Consider the following 18,641-nt stretch of genomic DNA (forward strand, 5'->3'; position numbering starts at 1 on the left):
AGATAGCAAGGAGAATGTAAATAATACCATAACTATGTGTATTAAAAGACATTAGGTTTAATGAAATATTCAGTCTTCATCAAAACCTGCAAAGGACTCCTGTTCTGCCTCTATGTCGCTGGTATCGTGTTCCGTACCGAACACAACGGCATACTGTATGTTGGTACACAGATGAAATGACCGTTCCTTCTCGTATTGAGTCATAGTGTACGCCACCATAACAAAGGAGTTAGGTGGAATCTCTCCGCGACGCCATCTAGGTAGCAATTCGTCTAACCGGTCGAGGTCAGTGTTGAAATTGAAGGCATGGTTACGTGAATCATATATGGGAACTAATATATGACATTGTCAGTGGTTTGAAGCACATACAATGTTGATAACTTACTAGTGTCGGTTGAATCCATCATGGTCTTGAACCTGGTGCTTGATTTAAGTGCTTTTCGGCTTCCTCCTTGGAGTTTGGCATCTTTCTGTCCAGAAAGTATGCCGGGTGTCCTAGGAGGTTTTGAAGGAGAGATTGATTCCCGCTCCGCTATTTGAGTGAGTGTCTGAGTGAGTACAAAAAGAAAAAAAAAAAAAAGTAAGCATATGTGCCCACTGACATTTAACTCCCATAGTGCCAAAGGTGATTGCCTTATCACGGATAGAGGCTACCATAACCTGATGTCCGAACGCCATGCAAGCAAATCCAGCGAAGCGTTCCCACTCCTGGTGCATCATGTGACCAGACAAAAATTTGTTACACAGTCCTTTGGATATCGGCTCCAATAGATACGAATCGCGGGTGAGAATTGCACTCAGGCAGATAGCAGGCACCGAGTTGCACTGCAAAGTGGCACGCTTACGATCGTTTCCCATATACAGGATGCTGACGTCCAGAGGCGAAACCCGCGAAGGATTGATAAAGTTCTTGTTCCTTACAAAAGTCACAGCGTCATAAGCGTTTCTATATAACATAGTAGAGAGAGTAAGCAATACGCATCATTAAGTAAAGTATAGCAAAGGCTTTACGAAACTCACTCAAAATTCATCTCAGGGAAATTCTCACCGCAGAGAGAAAAAGAAACACAGTCGACTGGTGCCATGACATTAGGCGAGTTCCATTGCTTGAGAATACCATGCCTTGAAATAGTCAAAACAAAACATCGATTATCTTAGAAGGTAAAAACTTACTGAAGATTGGGAAGGTCAACGTAAGTGCTTTCTAAAAGACTATCTTGTAAATCTGTCTTCGTAACTTCGCATTTCTTCGGCAGATGTCTTAAGGTCAGACACAAATCAAGTCAGACAACAGATTGAAGATGACATATGGGTACGTTAACTTACTTGACCGAGAAGCGCATGGTATCCTCCATCAGAGCCGGCCCGTTCAATCCAAGACTGGGAGTTTTGTTCACAGGACCGGCAGGCACAACATCCTTGAACTTGCGGGGAACTCGAACTGGAGTGACAGGTGTAGGGGGAGCTTCAACAGCGGCATTGATTGGAACAGCTGTCAAAGAAGATTGAAACTGCACTTGTCGAGTTTTTGGCTGTTCAGAAAGACTGGCCATAACCACATCAGAATGCGCGTCGATAGATTTGGCACTGTTGAATAAAGGTAGATAAAGACGATCACATATATTGGCATGACGGATATTTACCTTATTACAGACGCCTTAAATTGAACAGGGGGGTCCAAAGTCGAATGTTCGGTTTTAAGAGCATCTGCTTCACTGTACTTTTCATACGCATCATCGAGCGCTTTGAGCAACTTGCTAGAGGAAGGACCGCTGGGGAGAGCATTGGAAGATGGATAAGTGGTCTGATGCATTCGACTCTCTCTGACCGCGTGCCTGATCAAACCCGATTAAGAAGTGATAAAAGAAAAACACCACAAATGAACATTACTGACGCAAACATCATAGCTTCATCTTCGTGAAGATCGATTGGACCGCTGGGAAGAACAATGCGAATGGATTTGCCTTTTCCTGGAATTCTGTAAATCAAGTTAAGTGATGCTCACGTAGACTTTTAGAGCATACACATACTTGGTGCCCAAAATGACTTCAGGTGACGGCAAGAAGGGGTTGATATCAGAATCAGCATCACCCTGCAAAGTAATGGGTGGAGACAAAACAGCAGATCCAGAAATTTCAGACCCAATCTTCAGCGGAGACACCGACAGACTAAGAGCAGGACGTCAGTCAATCGCAATGTGGAATAAAAGAGAACGGTACTCGCTCGATCGCAGCTTCCGAACGCCGAGCGGATCTACGAATCCCAACAGAGCCCTTCTTTGAAACGGATGATTTTCCTTTGTCTTTCTTTGTGGGGGTGGACGCAACGTTATCCGGTGCAAGAGGGATATGAACATCGACAGACTCTTTCTTAACCATAACTTCAGAGGGCAATACGGACGTGGGACGAGCAGATGCTTCTTGCTTTATGACAATGCCAGGCTCTTGTTTGATACGGACCGTTTGGGGCATTGTCTTCTGTGGCTTCTTGCCTTTCTGTTTATTCGGTTTTGCTCTGACAGGAGCACGAATTGTAATACGCGGATGTGAGAACGTATGACATAATAACATAAAAGATGTAAATGATAAACATACCCGCTGGTAGGATGAACAGAGACCATTTCATCCGCGGATGAATCATCGACTAATATGGCATCACTAATACCCTTCTGATATCGGGCGTTGGCTCTGTTCAGAGTATCCAACGGTATTAAGCAGAACGAAATAATGGCGAGATTTGATACAAGCAGTAAAACTTACGAATTATCGACGACTCGAATGACTTCGACCGAAGAATCACTCGAGTAAGATACGTGATTGACAGTCGCATCAACGTTCGCGCTGACGGATGTACGACTCTTCTTCGGAGGGGAAATTCGGGCTCTGAGGTAAATATATAACAAAACCAAAATATCAGCATAACATAAGGGTTATCAGATTGCAATTTCACTAACGGCAACTCCTCATCGGAACAAACGAGCGCAGCATCTTCGATATCGCGTTTCCTATAACGACAATAAAGTAGTCAAAACAAAAGAAAAAAAGTGCGGAATGTGCAGCTAAAATCATACAAGCCACTTGTTGACCTGGTCTTCCTAACAAAATTGTCCAACGCATCTGATCCGCTGCAATACAGAGATAAGAAAACGGAAGGAACGCATGTAAACGACGTGCGTGATTGAAGACACAGGGTAAGATAGTATGGGATACACGTACGCAACAGTCTTGTTCCCCGGTTTGACGACCTTTGCGGCAGCAATGCGAGAGGCGACGCTGTCTAACGGTCCGTCATCAGAGTCAGTGGCAACAGAAAAAGAATCTTCTTTGTTGTCGGGTTTGACGTGGATTATGACGTTGCGAATGCCTTTTGCAGGACGATGTCTGTTACAACGCACAACGTTTAAAATCATAAACTGTACATAGAATAACATGGAACGGCTTACTTGTATTCAGCAGAGGGCGAGCGATCACCAGCAACCACATCGGCATATGTAGGCTTGGGAGAAGCAGGAGCATAAGCAGAGTTGATGGAAACCATAATGTGATTGAAACGATAAAGAGACTTAGGAATACTGTAGATGATAGAGCTCGAGGCAGGTAGAGCGTCGAAGATGGAAAGCACTAAACAAAAAAAAACCAAGGTTTTATAGAAAAGGTTATGAGACAGCATCACAAGAATTCAACATGATAAATACTACTTGGAGAAACATGAAAAACAGAGAAAAAGGATAATAAAATCCATGAGTTGATACGGAGTAGAAAAATGCAAAGACTAACGCTCGGTACGATAGAAAGCGATGAGTGGAAACGCCTTTAGCGAATACCATACACACTCCCGAAGCCACTGAGACAAGCAAGTCAGCACGAATAAGATATTACGCGTGATGAGCGTACCAAGAGCAAACACCATTGTACAGGAGCGATTGCCTTAAGGGATTAAAGACGCCAAAAAAAATGATGGACCAAAATTTGATGTAAAAAAAAAGCCGACAGATGATGGTCGCACTACGCATAAAAACACGAAAAAGGTGAACTAGGCGAAGCGACACGTTGATGAGCAAAGGCAAAGAGCAAGCAAAGCAAGAGGAGCTCCATGAAACGAGAAAAGTAGGCACTCGGTACACCAAATCAAGTTAAAGAACAAATGCAATTTAATGAAGCGCGTCATATGAGGAGACGACAACACCATAGATGAACAACCGACCTAATGCCGCGGTCGAGAACAGGAACACCAGGGAAGAGGAACATATGAGAGCGAAGTAGACAGGGTCAAAACGGCGCCGATAGCGAATAAGCAAGGAGGAAAAATATATGAAAATTTTACAAAATGATCGGTGGTAACAACAACCGGAGAGGAGACAAAACATTAACAACCAGTACGAACCAAGCACGACGATGAGAACGGAACAGTAGCAGATTTCGGACAGAAACGGAAAGATTACACAAGAGGGACACACGAATACGAGTCGGAAAGCGAGAAACATCATAAAACCAAACGGTCAAACAAGGCCAAAAAAAAAAAAAAGTGAAACAGAATCCCACCCTCAACCAATTGCATGGACCCAAACTATAACCAATACGCTGCGCAGGCCCTCATGGACCAAGGGTACTGCGACGCCCGAAAATCGATACACGATGCTATGCCGGTGGTAGACTTTCAGGTATTTTACATATTCATATGGATGGACGAACATACTGACGATTCCAAAAACACGATTGACAGCTCGAAGATCATAGAGTGGTCTACGTAGAACAACCTCGCTCGTGGAGAATTACACGAACGAATTCCACTGAAGAACAAAACTTCTACGTGTACGGCGCAATATGCAGAAACGAATTGCCGCCTATTAAATTAAGGTAAATGATATAACTATATATACAAAATGCATACCCAACTGACCCAATCGTAGTGACGCAACACCGTCTATGAAGAAGAAAGCGATATATCTTCGACAGGGAGTTAGAATTACCGGACTGCGGAGCAACGGATTCAACGACGATGCGGTTAGTATAAAGCATGTACACGAGATGATGAAGACATACCTCAAAAAGGAAGACATAGAGGTAAAGCCGTGGAACTTAAGCATGTACGAAGGTCATTGGGCGGTCGACGCAAGTACGCGTTACTTCACACCTAGAAAGCATGCGCCGACAGAAGCAGGACTGGCGTTCGATATGGGTGTAGATCCAGACGGCGTGTTGGCGCACATGAGAGGAGACGATCTCATACACACCATGGACAACAAGGTCGACTATTTGCGAGAAGTCAAAAACGATAACGGTACAAGGTGAGCTTTGTGGTACATCTCATACACAGCGGCATACTAACAGTATCCGATCAATGACTCAGCACATCGCGTGTGGTTCCCAGCGTGTTCAAAGTTGGAGACATAGTCCGAGCGACCATAGCATTCATAGGAGTGATGCACAAAGACAAAGCTGTCGCGATGACCACAGTTCTGAGAGCGCTTACGCTCATACATGATGTGGTTAGTGAGGCAAGCATGTTCAGGGAAAATGAATAACACTGACCTCACAAACAGCAAGACGTACGAAATGGCCCAGCAGAGTTCATAGAGAATGACGCAGAAATCGCGAAGATACCCGTCATGAAGCGCCGTCGAGTGTATGACGAAGATAGAGAAGTAAGACAAAAGATGGAGGACATGACCATACACAGAGAATAGAAGAGAAATGAATATCTTATATTAAAAACATTAGTTGTTAGTATATAACTGCACATTACGCTGACAGAAAGACATAAACAGTTGAAAGACTACATGGCTATCAGGATGGAATCTTCACATCAACATCATTTAGAGCGCGATAAAGCAGATAAAGCAGTAGACATATCCACGAGAAATAGACGGCCTAACAGAGACGCATATTGAGGCAGCTTATGCACAATAAGTACAGACAAGTACATAAAAATATGGTACTGTAGCGAAAACAAAGGAAAGGAATCAAATATAACGACAACGCGCACAGACGGCAACTAACATAGAGGATGAGGAAGAGAGAGAGAAAAGGGGAAACAGTCTCACGGTGCGGCATAAACGAGCAGCTCGCGAAAAAATTTCGGCAATAAGCGAATGAACAAAAGATCAGAATACATAAGCAGAACATTCATTTTGGGAAATAAATTCCCGCGGAAACGCATACCTGACATTGGCCACCTGAGAAAGGCCTGGGAAAAAGAACGAGTCTATACTCCGTATAGGACTCGTAACTACCACCATTGGATTAGGGACCGCCAAGACTGTCGTGACACAGAAAGGCGGCACAATAGTGTCCACGACGCTGGAATGGGTGGCAGGGACAGCTCTTTCGGTGATGTACGCAACTTTTTCATCGGTATGATTACCACCCCAATTGCATTTCTACTAACGTTGTATATGAGCCAGTTTCCTCTGTCTTGGTGCCTACGAGTCCGCGGAGGAGGATAATGTTCCCTCTTATTTAGCCTGGCTATTCAAACCGGACTGCGTCGACCTCATCTGGAGATTCCTTGCACTATTCGCCATCGAACGTCCGGAATATACATCAGAGGAGGTCCCGGCTATCTCACATCCACAATCAACTTTCGCTGCGAACCCGAATGTTACGCCGTATCGTATCCTCGTCTGCAGCGCAGTCGTTGCATTTGGGCTCTCGAAAGCTATGTTGGGGTACGCTAACCAGTCAACGGCGGCGACATGGTTGGATTGGGCTGTAGCTGTGCCGGTGACCACGATGTATGTACGATTTTACGGTGCTTGAGCTTGAAATGGTGTCATAGCCGGGCTGAGCATGTTATTGCGACAGACTGTACATCCTGGGGCTTTACGAGTACAACGCGGCCATGATTTTTCCTGCGTTCTTCACTGGAGACCGCTCGGATATTCTGTATACAGGTCTGGAATAACCTTTTGAACGCTGTTTAGGCATGAGCTAATGAGAATGCTCCAAACAATGCGATTATCCAGTTAACCGAGGGATGATGCTTATTCTAGGGATATCGTTCGCCTCTGGATGGACGGTACTTTGGACGTACATTCTCTATAGGTTCACGGTCGATCCAGAGTACGACTTTGGAGTGTTACCATCAGGCCAACCGCCGCGTAGCCTAGTAGAGTACGTCGACTCGTGGCAAGCACTGAGCCTGAAGCTTTGGTTGCAGGAGTGCTTTTTCGCGGCGATAGCTATAGGCTGTTTTTTGCTGTTGTTGCTCTTCAAATCCGTTGGGGATGCGGTTGTCTATCCGTTGACGGTGTTGTGGAAGAGAGTCCGTGTCGTTCGTCGGCCTGTTCGTGCATTGTTGCGCCGCATAGTACTCCCGTCGAGAATAAATGAAGAGCTGCCAGTTCCGACAGGGGAACCATCAATAGGTCCCAGTCGGGCATCTATAAAATCACGTCAGTACCTTTAGATCTTTCCTCTGACGGAAAATGGAGCGCTAACTAGGAGACGAACAAAACAAAAACTAGTATGCAAGCTTGCGGGCTACGTCGTTCTACAGCTGTCGGGTGCGATATTCACATTGACGATGTCATCTGCCTGCACGCTCTCTGGATTCCAGCTGGTACTGCAACGCTCCTGGACGGATCCTGTACTGATCCTCGTCTTGCCGATGTGGGTCTTCATGGGACTGTTGTTCGCCTGGGCCGCGTATAATTACTGCAGGTTGGCGATGGCTGCGAATATTATAGTAGTGCAGGGTGTATAAAATTAATTGTATGCGTATTTTCTTCTTCTTCTTCTCTTTTTCTTTGGATACTTTGATCTATCGATACTAATTAGTTTGGTAGCAGATTTTATTTTTATTTTAAGGTATTTTGGAAGAAAGAAAGGGGTTGGAGTCTATGGTTTTCAATGCGGTTTACGAGATGGTGATGACGAGCTCGGGCCATACGCGTTCGCGATACCACGGTGGATGAGAACAAAAAGTTCGCAGTGCGAAGAACCCCTGTGACCACTCCTACTTAGCGAGGGATATACTTTTTATTTTTTGATAGGCGCCGAGCGGCACTCGGCTGTCTTTACGGAAATCCCTCACTGGCCAACGTTTGTCCTGCCATACGTGCGCACGCTCAATAAATTCGAACTGTACGACGGGCGTATATCGCCCATATCCCAAAAACGTCCCAGAAAGCCGTTGAGTCCCAAAAAGACTCTGATCGCAGCGGTCGCCGTCAAGTATACATACATACCATTCAGTCATTCAGAATGGTACTATTGCAGCCGTGCATAGGCGTTATAAATAAACCGCCATATGATGCCGGGACGCCAGATATATATGTGTATTTTTAAGTGGAGTGCTGTACAGTTTACGGGGTAGAAGTTGACCTGATGCGAGGTTTGAGGATCGGACGGGGGGGTGATGCGATGATATTGTATTGTGATTGTGCACATCACGGACTCGACTCGGGATTGATTGATTGCTTTTTGTCTTTGATTCTGTTGTCGGCGAGCTGTACATAGACGTTTGTCGAGATTTGTCTGGACCTTCTCGGTATGTCGGAGTTGAAAGATTGCCCAAGGCACGCAGCAGCGAAAGAGGAACAAAGCCAGGGGCGAACGTCTTTTCAAAGAACAAAGTCAAAAGCAATTTGCATGTGCATTGAGGAACGGGTTCGGCAAGGGCTGTCAATGAACCTTGATTCTGAAATGCATTTCGCGGAGTCGCATCACGGCTTATCATGATCATTTCTTCATGCAGAACAAAGCTCATAGCGCAAAGCCGCGTTATCTTCTCCTTTTTCTCCCATCGACATCAGAAAAGTAAGCAACAGAGCTTTGTGGGGTGAGAAATAACATCGTGGAGGAGATCAGAGAAATTACAACGTGTTTGTTGTAGATGAAACCCGTGTGTCGCACGAAAGGCAGAGACGGGGTGTATGGTGGGAAGAAAGAGAGGATATGTCGAGGAGCGCGTGGTTCTGCCATTATTCCATACGCGCAACAGTATCAGAAACGTCAGCCCCTGTTCGCTGTTTGATTTGTTGTTTTGATGAATGTTCAACGTTCAGGAATAATGACGACTTGAAGGATGCAGCGAGGCGGTGGACGTGCGCTAAGAGAGGGCGCTAGGCGCTTAGACTAGACTAGGCACCCACAAACAATAAACAATCGCACAGCAGCGCGGGGTTTTGGACTAGACTCGCGGCGGAGCACTTTAGGCTGCCCCCCGGGAGTCGGTGTGGCGGTGTGGTTTTAATAAAGGCGGCACTGGCACTGCCCTGGTAAATTCCCACGGGTCGTTTAAACCAGACCAAACGATCAACGATCGTCATCGCCCATGGCGGAGCCCTCGACGAGCACTAGCGCTAGCGCGAAAAAGGACAAGGAGGGCAAGGACGGGGAGGCGGAGGCGGAGGCTAATGAGCGGAGTCTCCGGGACCATATCCTGGAGGCGCTGGCGGGGGTGCCGGGGACGCGGGACTTTCACCTGCACGTCCTGGTGTCGTCGCCGCGCAAGGCGGGGACGAATATATCTGTGAGCGGGACGACGACGACGACGACGACGGTGTTTCCGTTTGCGAAGCCGCGGCCACCGCGCATATATGTGCAGGATATCCTGCTGTTGCTTTCTGAGCAGGTGGCAGACGGGCCGAGGGTGCTGGTGAGCGCTGTGGAGGCGTACACGTATGTGGTGCCGAGCACGGAGTGTGTGGTGTTGTATGTGAGCAAGGTGGACTCGACGGGGCATGGTGCGCGCGGGGAGATGCCGTCGCCTACGCGAACGCTGGTGCAGGCGCTGCTGGGGTATTACTTGGACCCAGAGACGCGTCCTGTGGAGGCGCGACACGTGTGGGTGCAGCTGTTTGCGCGGGCGCAGACGCAGTACCTGTTCCCAAACTCTGGGGAGTGGGAGGGCAAAAAGCCACTGAGCGACAAGCGACTGTGTTTGTGGTGGCGACGAGTGCTGGGAGAGGCGGCGAGGGCGGTGGGGAAGAAGGAGGGCGTGCGGACCAAGATGTACTATGTGCTGCCTGGGTACAGCGCGGAGGAGGCGGCGCATGCGCTGGGGGGCGCGGGGGAGGGGTGGATGTACGGGCACCCGTACGCGCAGAAAGAGATCCCGCTGCCGTGCGCGCGGCCGAGCGAAGGACACAACCTGGGCCACTACATCCCGTCGTTTGAGGACGACCCAAAGGCGCGATTCATGGACGAGATGGCGTACACGACGGACGGGGAGATCCGGTCGCCGGTGCGGAAGCGGGCGCGGACAGAGACAGGGACGACGGCGCACACTACGGAGGACAGCCGGCCGCTGGGTGAGCTGAGCACGGTCGGGGTGGATGAGTTTTGGGAGCGCATGTCGTTTCGGCAAGAGTGTGTGGCGGGAGCGGTCACGGGGTTCTTTACGGTGCTGGTATCGAGCGGGTGCAAGAAGCGGGCAGGGGGGCCACTTGCGCCGGGGCGGGGGCAGGTGTCTGTTGGACTGAAGAAGCGGGTGCTGTCGACGCTGATGACAGGGGTCGAGTTTTCGACTGCAGAGCGGGCGATTGCAGCAACAGAGACGGTGGAGGGCGCGATCCGGGGCTTGTGCGAGGACATGAGCCGGGCACGGACGCCGCCACCAAGGACGAACAGACGGCTGCTGGAGCCGCCCAAGACGCCGCCTCGGAAGCGGGGGCTGGCGGAGGAGGTGTCGCCGAATCCGTTCCCGGAGCCGGTTGCGTCGGTGTCCACTTACAGAGAGTCTATTTACGGGCTAGTGAGTACGCGCAATGCAGTGGCGGGGCGTTCTGAAAGCGCTGCAGGAGCAGTTCGGATGCTCACGGTGCGTCGGAAAAAGAAAGGATAGAGCACAGCATGTATTTTTAAATAGAGACAAGGGGCGTTGTTTGAGTTGATCGAGGTGAAATTTAATTAAGGGCTGCTTGTTGTTGTGACTTGTCCCCCATGTCGACCGTGAATTCTCTGCCCTCGTTTGCACAGGCATTCAGCAGCCACATCGACGGCAATGCTCTTCCCCCTATTCTCATGCATCCATCCAAGAAGCGCACCAGTGACGAGTATGTTTTTCCATCTTTCTTTTCTTTCTTTTGGCTCATCTTTCCCAGTGTCCGCGTCAAGGACGAGTCTCCCCCGCCAGATGATCTCCCTAACCAGGACCCCTCTCCCTCTCCCTCCAGCACTGTCCCTCTGAAAAAGCGCCGCGTCACTCTCAGCGGCCCCACCGCGCCCCATCCCCTCCACATCGACACCACCGCCCCCGCCCCTCCCCCGCCCTCCCACCAGCAGCGCAACGACCATGCCGCCTCCACTCCCATCTCCCCCGTCGTCATGGGATTCACCATCCAGCGCGACAATCCCGACGCCATCGAGCAGGTCCGCTCCATGATCTCTCTCAAGCAGAAGCAAAAGGCCCTCATCGAGGAGCGCCGTGGCAGCGCAGCCGGCATCCTCTCTCCTACTGCTACCAATCCCCCGCCGAATCCTCTCCAGTCTGACCGCACCCGCCGCAGCCCCAACAATCAATCCAGGCGCCCGCCCCGCCCCGCCAGTCCACAGCCGACTCCTATGCAGATCCAGCAGCAGCAGCAGCAGCAATCTCTTCATCCCCAATCGCAGTCATCCCAACCCCAACCACCCCCGCCGCCTCAGCACTCCCTTCCCCCGCCCCCAATCAGCTTCGCACGCCGCCGCGCGGCTCTCTTGGGCGGCAAAAAGAAGCCCGCAGACATTGTCATCAGTCCCCGCGAGGCCCATACCCGCGACCAGCTCGCTCCTGCCATCCAGAGCGCACCTCCAGTCCCTCATGCAGGCGGTCAATCTGCCTTTTACACTGGTCGTTTCCAGATGGCTCTCCCCCGTCTCCCCAATCTCGCTCCAGACGGTAACCATGGCCCCTCTGTCCGCCGCATCGCAAGCAACGTGCCCCCAACTCCCACCCGCCTCGCCCTCCACCAGCAGCAGGCCCATGGGAATCCTTCTGCGTCTTCTTTGATGGTGCAGCAACAGCAGCAAATACCCACCCGTTCTCCTCCTGCTGCCTCCATCCCCATCGCCACTTCTCTCTCCTCTGCCGCCTCCATACCCATTGCCTCCTCTCTCGTACCCCCAACCCCTACTGCACTCCACAGACCCGGCTATGGTGGCGACAAGGCTGCTTTTCTCGCCCCCTTTGAGGTTTTCTACGACGCACTCGCAGACTCGAAGCAGCTCAAATCCTGGCTTGCCGAGCAGCTTGCCAAGAGCACCGCGCTCGCTCAGGGGCTCGCTCAGCAGCAGGATCGCATGCAGGAGCTCGTAGACAGCGCAGTCGAGAAGCGCGTTAGCGGTCTCAAAGCCGAGATGGCCGTACTCAGGAGGCGCGTCGAAGACCTCGAAGGCGCTCTGCGCGTGTCGCAGCCTCAGCAAGGGTATGCTATGGCAAGGAGGGGCAGCATTGACCCAGCGATCTACAAAAACGGCATGAGCATGGGTGCACCAGAGCCGTACACTTTCCCGCCCATCGCGTCCTCGGCCTCTGCGTCTGCAGCCGAGGGCAGCTCGGGCTCGTCGCGCTTGCGATTGGAGAGGCCCGAGTCGACTAGGCGGCTGTCGTCGCCTGGCTGGGCGCAGGAGAACGGAAGCGCTTCTGGATCCGGCGCGGGTGCGGGTGCTTCTGGAGGCGCGTCGACGCCGCGTGGCGGCGGCGGCGCTAGTGGAAGCGGCAATTCGACCAGTATGAGAAGCCCGCCCCATGTTTATCGGGAGCGCGAGCGTGAGCGTGAGAGGGAAAGGGAGTGGGAGAGGGAGAGAGAGGGATCAAATGGGAGTCGGCCTCCGCCGCTGAGTCGACAGGGCTCGTCGCATTCCGTGCCCATGGTCGTCGTTACAAGCGAGAGGGAGCGCGAGAGGGACGCAGAGCGTGAGAGAGAACGGGACAGGGAATACGAGCGTGAGCGCGAGCGCGACAGAGACAGGGAGCGGGAACGAGAGCGGGAACGGGAACGAGAAAGAGACAACCAGACGCGACGCGCAGAGAGTCGGCGCAACTCTATCGTCATGGCCGGCCCAGACGAGGAAGAACGCGAACGTGCCAGTTAAATTCGTCTTCCCGCTGTCGATTCCCATCCTCTTGTCCACTTTGCTTTCGCCGCTATCGCTATGTCGTCGGGATCCGCTCCTTCGTCGTCTGCTTAATCTATTTGGCCTGCGGTTTTATGCATCATTCCTCACTTCTTCGTTGTTCTGCATTTTTGGCATCCCCTCCCCGACCTCTTTCACGACGATGTCTTTTGTTTCACACGCATCTTGGACGATGTAATATCAGTTACTTGGTCTCTACTAACGTTTTTCGACGCCATTTTTGTTGTTTCGTATCCCACCGCGACGTTATCTACCAGCATCTCTCTTCATCTCGACTTCCGCTTTTTTTACGTTCTAAAAGTTTCGATTTTTTTCACCTCTGGATCACTTTTATTCCTTTGGAGGAGCTTCCTCTTTTCTCACTTTGATTATCTACCCCTTTTACCTTCTTAGCGAAACCCCTCCCCAAAAATCAACTCTTTCGCACTCGAATTTTTATCTCGTTCGATCTTCATTCATGTTTCACAGAAAGAAAAACACACGCATAAAATCCTATACAAAAAAATCTCTGTTTTCGACCTCTCAAATCTCTCTCTCTCTCTCTCCTCTATATCAGTATCAATCTCCCCGAGTCATTTTCTGTCAAATTTGTGCAACAGTTTTTTTATTTCTCTCCTCTCCTCTCTCTGTCTAGTCTGTTAATACCCTTTACGATGTTTTTTTTTTTTTCGATTTTTGATGTTCGATTTTTCCTCACGAACGTTGTTTTTCGTTCTCGTGTTTCATTTCACGTTTTTATGATGCTTCCTTTTTTACGTTTTTATGTTCCGTCTGGGTTACGTTCTGCGCACTTGTCGATGGTTCTGGTCATTTTCATTTTTTTTTTAATTTTTTCTGATGTCTTGTTTCTGTTTCTGGTATGATTATCATCACCGTGTACACGGCGGGACCTTCGCCACTGTTTTTTTGGCGTCGATCGGAGTTACAAATAAATACGTTTAGATTTACAAAATAAAACCAAATTTAATACTGAAAATTAGCATCCGTCGGCGATGTGTTTAGCCGCGTTAAAAATCACAAAATAACCAGTGCGTCAATGAGTCTCTGTTTTATAGCTTCAAATCCACTTCCTTACCACAGTCGTGTTCTGATTCTTTTTTTTTGTGGCAGCTAATTTGACGGCAGCCTAATAATGGTCTTCGGCATTGACCCTGCTGGTTAGTGACATCACTCTCGGTCCACCTTACTACTCGGCTGAATTAAGAATAGTCGTTCAACGACAAGTTGTACACGGTCAAACACTCTATTATTGCCGGGTCTGTCAAGATACAAAAGGTCGCCAAAAACACCACCTCAATGAGCACTTCAACACCACAAAACACCAAACAGCTCTGCAGGCATTTCATACCAAAGAGAAATCCTCTGCTTCTTCACAAACCTCGTTGCCACCGGTTAACAAGTCCCTTTTGTTAGAGGACGCCTTACGTGCAATTCTTGTGTCTGCATCTCGTCAACCACACCAGCCTTTGTATCCTGCCAATGACCCTCGCCTTTCTAGGGTCTCGGCTGCACCTTCTTCAACCACTTTGTCGACGGTCTCTCCACTCACCAGGATTGACTGGAATCTATTCAACGATGATGAAATTATGTCGGATCCATCTCCCATCGACTTTGCGTCTGCCCAAATATGTCAAGCTACTCTGGATTTTCTAAATTCTAATAACGAGAGTGATGGATCTGATGATGGTGGTGGCAGTCCTCCGCTTTCTGAGAGTAGCAATGAGCAAGCCAATTCAGGTGTGTAACGTCTAAATAGCGCATATTGTTTGAGTCCTTAACTTTTAATCAGACACTGAACAAGTTGATAATGAATCTTTGCCCCGAAAACGTATGCGCGGTATTCACACCGACCCGGCTGAAGCTCGAAAATGGTATCTGTGGATTGATAAAATTGTGAGTCTTTGCCTGCCATCGGTTAGATTTTCTGCTCAATCAATAAATCAGACTTGTTCTCTTGATGTTTTGATGCACCTTCCACGATCACTATTTTCACGTCGTCAGCTGGATTTATTTCTCTGGCTACTGCGTATCAATGGCGTCAACGATGTGCCTAGCGTTAAGGCTATGCAAGGCATTAACAAGGCATTGCAGAATTTGTGTGGAATTGAGACGAAGGAGTACAAGGGCAAGCTGGGCAATGTATACTTTGTAAATTCTCTGTCTCAAATTCTTGCCCAGGTATGAATCTATATGTTACAAATGAATACTTTTGATTTCTAACCAATCTGAATAGGAAATGTCTAATCCTCAAGTCCGACCGTTCCTTTACTTCTATCCTGAAGATACGGGCAAATCGATTAGCGAAACCTATCAAGCTTCGGGTTGGCTGCGTGAAATCAATCCTGAGGATGGTACTCCAATGATACGGCTCAATAATAATGATTTTTTCATCTTTGAACCAACTATGCTGATTGATGGACGTTGCTGCATTCCTATTCAATGGTTTCTCCGAGAAGGTGTATTTTATGCCAAAGCCTGGCTTATGGAAGATACTCCTAGTGGTTGGGTTGTGTCCGAAGATCGCGAAATCAAAATCACGCAAAGCCAATTGCTAAAGAATTTTATTCAGTTGTCAAAGGATCACTTGTTGTATAACTTGTCACACCCTTCACGAATATTTGGTATGGACTATATTTTATATATTTTATTCAATTTCTTATAAGTAAACAGGTGTGCGATCCATTCGGGGCCTGGGCTGTCGAAATGGACACGTACAGATCCTACTATTGGCAATCGTTGGCGTGTATTAGCAAAGGGATACCGAGTCTATTCTCTGCCGCTATGGATGTACTGTGACGATACGTCGGGAAACCAGTCCAAGAAGTGGAATAAGCACAACAGCTACCTATTTATTCTAGCTGGTCTTCCTCGCAAAAAGAGTTCACAAGAATACAATATCCATTTTCTATGCACTTCAGATATTGCGCCACCTCTAGAAATGCTTGATGGTGTGGTTGATCAACTTCAGTAAGTTGTCACTATCTTATATTTGCTGCACATATTCTAATCATTTTAACTTTAGATTGGCTCAAAAACATGGTATTTGGGTATGGGACTGTATACACAAAGAGGCCGTTATGATTTTTCCACCTGTATTTGCACTTCTGGGTGACAACCCTATGCATAGCGAGTTTGCTTGTCATATTGGAATGCAAGGGAAATATTTTTGCCAGATTTGCTGGGCCAAAGGAGTTGACAGTCAAGAATGCCCACACAAAAATCTTCCACATGACAGTTGTGCTCGACCCAACTTTCCTACCCTTTCAATCCATAGTGATGTTGATTCTGAAGATACCTTCACACGGCCTTCTCACAAACGGCGGAGGTACAAGGAGTCTATGGAGTCAATGCTTCGAAGGGTTAGTGATTTTATAAAGGTGCGTAAAAGTTGTTTTATAACAATTTATATTTTAATCACCTTTGATTCTAAGATTGGCAAACCGCGTCGCAAGAAAGAGACTATGGCTACTCTTGACTCTTTTTTGGAGCAAGCTAAGATGATTGGCACAAAATCAAAACTTAGAGCTGCAAAAACGGAAACTGGCATCAAGGATGTTTTCCAGGACTTCTTTATTGAAAAGCTTTTCAAATCTTATAAGGGAAAAGTTTCTACTCAGGCAAAGGAAAAAGCTCTTAAAGCGGCTGTCGATAAGCTTCCTGGAGACATCAAAAGTCCCGTATGGAAACTTGGTGCGATTGAAATATTTTGCTTTAATTTACTAGCTAAATCTATATTCCAGGCTTGGATCCTCATCAGGACACTCCCGTCAAAATTCTGCATGTTGTATTGCTGGGTTTCGTTAAATATTTTTGGAGAGACCTAGTTCAAAATCAGGTTACTCCTGCTAAAAAGCAAACTTTGATTATTCGTTTAAACAGCCTCAGTGTGGCAGGTCTAGGTATACCCACATTAAATGGCTCCACACTAGTGAACTATGCCGGGTCACTAACTGGTCGCGATTTCCGAATTATTGCTCAAGTAGCGCCATTTGTCATCTACAACATGGTTTCTCAGGAGGTTTATGATGCATGGGTGTCCCTATCTACGTTAGTTCCAGTTATTTGGCAGCCAGCAATCTCTAACATTGATGAGTACCTGGTGCGTCTTCATTGTGTCTTTCTTTAAATTGTTTTATTAAATTAAATCATGTTTTAGCCCAGATTAGAGGCCGACATCAAATACTTTTTGTTGAAAACGGCAACATGGACCTGCGCGTGGTTTAACAAAACCAAATTTCACATTATTCTTCATCTTCCAGAACATGTCCGTCGGTTTGGGCCAGCAATATTGTTTGCCACGGAATCGTTTGAGTCATTCAATGCTATTATCCGTGCAAAAAGCATTCACAGTAATCACCAAGCACCTTCACATGATATTGCCCGTGGCTTTGCGCAAGGCAATCGGATTCGCCATCTTCTTAGTGGTGGTTTTTTTCTTCCACAAGAGCTTTATCAGTCTTGGAAAAAGGATCCAACAAATGTGGCTAATTCAGAGTGGCGCACTGCTGGACCTGGAGGTCTTCACCTTATTGATGCTCCAGACTCAACACCAGCTAGCTATTTGGGACTGCAGAAACCTGCTGCCAGTAAGGCTGGTAAGTTATATTTACAAATCTATACTACTAGTGAGCGGTCTAATGCAATGGCCTAGGTTCATGCAAATCTAATGGCACAGATCCTCAACCATTTCATCGCACATTATGTGGCCAAAAGCTTCCCAACATTGTGCTCAATACTGCAGCCAGCCAACAACTGTATGTAACCAATTCCCAGGTCTATCTGAGAAACGAGGATCTATGCACCATAGGACAGTTTGTCATTGCCCAAATTCATCCATCCCAGCCGCCTCTGATAGGGTGTGTTCGAGAGATCTTGCAGCAGGTTGGCTCTCCAAACCATCTTCAAAACCGGCCCGATGGTATTCTTATTCAAACAGCTTTACACCAACCGCCGTCGCACATATTGCCTGCTGGACAACTGCAGCCAGTTTTTATGCTCCGTCTGATTCTTCAGCAGGAATGGTCCTTCATTCCGTGGAGTTGCCTTCTTTGCACCGTAAATACTCAACATGACTGTCAACGTCATGGATGCCAGGCAAATGGGCTACAATACATCTATCAAGAGCAAATACAAACTGATCAGACTAAGGCAACAATACTGCATCAAAACTCATTGGATGATATGCTCCTCCTCAATATGTGTCAAATGCGCGATGCTGCTCATCTCCAAAGTTTTCACCTCCACTCTGCCCCGTTAAACGAAGATGCTATAATTCAAAGAAGTGTGGCTCAAGCCATTGTTCAACGGAAGGTAGGAGAAGCCTCCCAATCAAGTACTTCCAAACCAACCAAAACACCAACAGCCGCCTTGAGACAACATGCCCAGAGCCCCTTGGGCACCCCTACTCTAGCAGCCACACCTTCTGGGGGTGTCAGTTTGCCTCAACATGCTTCAGCAGGAACATCTTCTGGAGGTGTTAGTTCACCTCGACGTAGCAGGCAAGCATCTGTGGTATATCCAGGTCAAATAACATTGGACTTTCGATAGAAGTAAAACCATACTGTATTTATTTACTAGAAT

General features: G+C 48.0%; 4 protein-coding genes across 4 annotated transcripts; 3 read left to right on the plus strand and 1 right to left on the minus strand.

Moving 5' to 3' along the window:
- Positions 1–69: 69 nt before the first annotated feature.
- On the minus strand, positions 70–3,537 carry JR316_0007091 (uncharacterized protein; the record flags this gene model as incomplete). The annotated part of the gene is made up of 15 exons (XM_047892834.1): positions 70–332; positions 386–548; positions 610–946; positions 1,021–1,122; positions 1,174–1,260; positions 1,327–1,587; positions 1,644–1,835; positions 1,895–1,978; positions 2,031–2,168; positions 2,215–2,514; positions 2,595–2,687; positions 2,760–2,882; positions 2,954–3,004; positions 3,216–3,380; positions 3,443–3,537. The coding sequence occupies 15 exons, from the start codon at positions 3,535–3,537 to the stop codon at positions 70–72; spliced, it is 2,454 nt and encodes an 817-aa protein (XP_047748116.1).
- A 1,018-nt stretch (positions 3,538–4,555) lies between these two features.
- JR316_0007092 (uncharacterized protein) lies at positions 4,556–5,686 on the plus strand (the record flags this gene model as incomplete). The annotated part of the gene is made up of 5 exons (XM_047892835.1): positions 4,556–4,660; positions 4,723–4,856; positions 4,910–5,287; positions 5,350–5,488; positions 5,543–5,686. The coding sequence occupies 5 exons, from the start codon at positions 4,556–4,558 to the stop codon at positions 5,684–5,686; spliced, it is 900 nt and encodes a 299-aa protein (XP_047748117.1).
- A 3,590-nt stretch (positions 5,687–9,276) lies between these two features.
- JR316_0007093 (Histone acetyltransferase) lies at positions 9,277–13,019 on the plus strand (the record flags this gene model as incomplete). Its single annotated transcript, XM_047892836.1, has 3 exons — positions 9,277–10,764; positions 10,923–10,999; positions 11,048–13,019. The coding sequence occupies 3 exons, from the start codon at positions 9,277–9,279 to the stop codon at positions 13,017–13,019; spliced, it is 3,537 nt and encodes a 1,178-aa protein (XP_047748118.1).
- Positions 13,020–13,203: 184 nt separating this feature from the next.
- On the plus strand, positions 13,204–18,608 carry JR316_0007094 (uncharacterized protein; the record flags this gene model as incomplete). Its single annotated transcript, XM_047892837.1, has 11 exons — positions 13,204–13,235; positions 14,224–14,798; positions 14,851–14,954; positions 15,063–15,239; positions 15,295–15,682; positions 15,725–16,028; positions 16,084–16,420; positions 16,493–16,751; positions 16,802–17,160; positions 17,218–17,656; positions 17,713–18,608. 11 exons carry the CDS (start codon positions 13,204–13,206, stop codon positions 18,606–18,608), a joined length of 3,870 nt encoding a protein of 1,289 aa, XP_047748119.1.
- Positions 18,609–18,641: the final 33 nt, after the last annotated feature.

Source organism: Psilocybe cubensis, chromosome 6 (assembly GCF_017499595.1).
Source record: "Psilocybe cubensis strain MGC-MH-2018 chromosome 6, whole genome shotgun sequence".
NCBI classification, from domain to species: domain Eukaryota; kingdom Fungi; phylum Basidiomycota; class Agaricomycetes; order Agaricales; family Agrocybaceae; genus Psilocybe; species Psilocybe cubensis.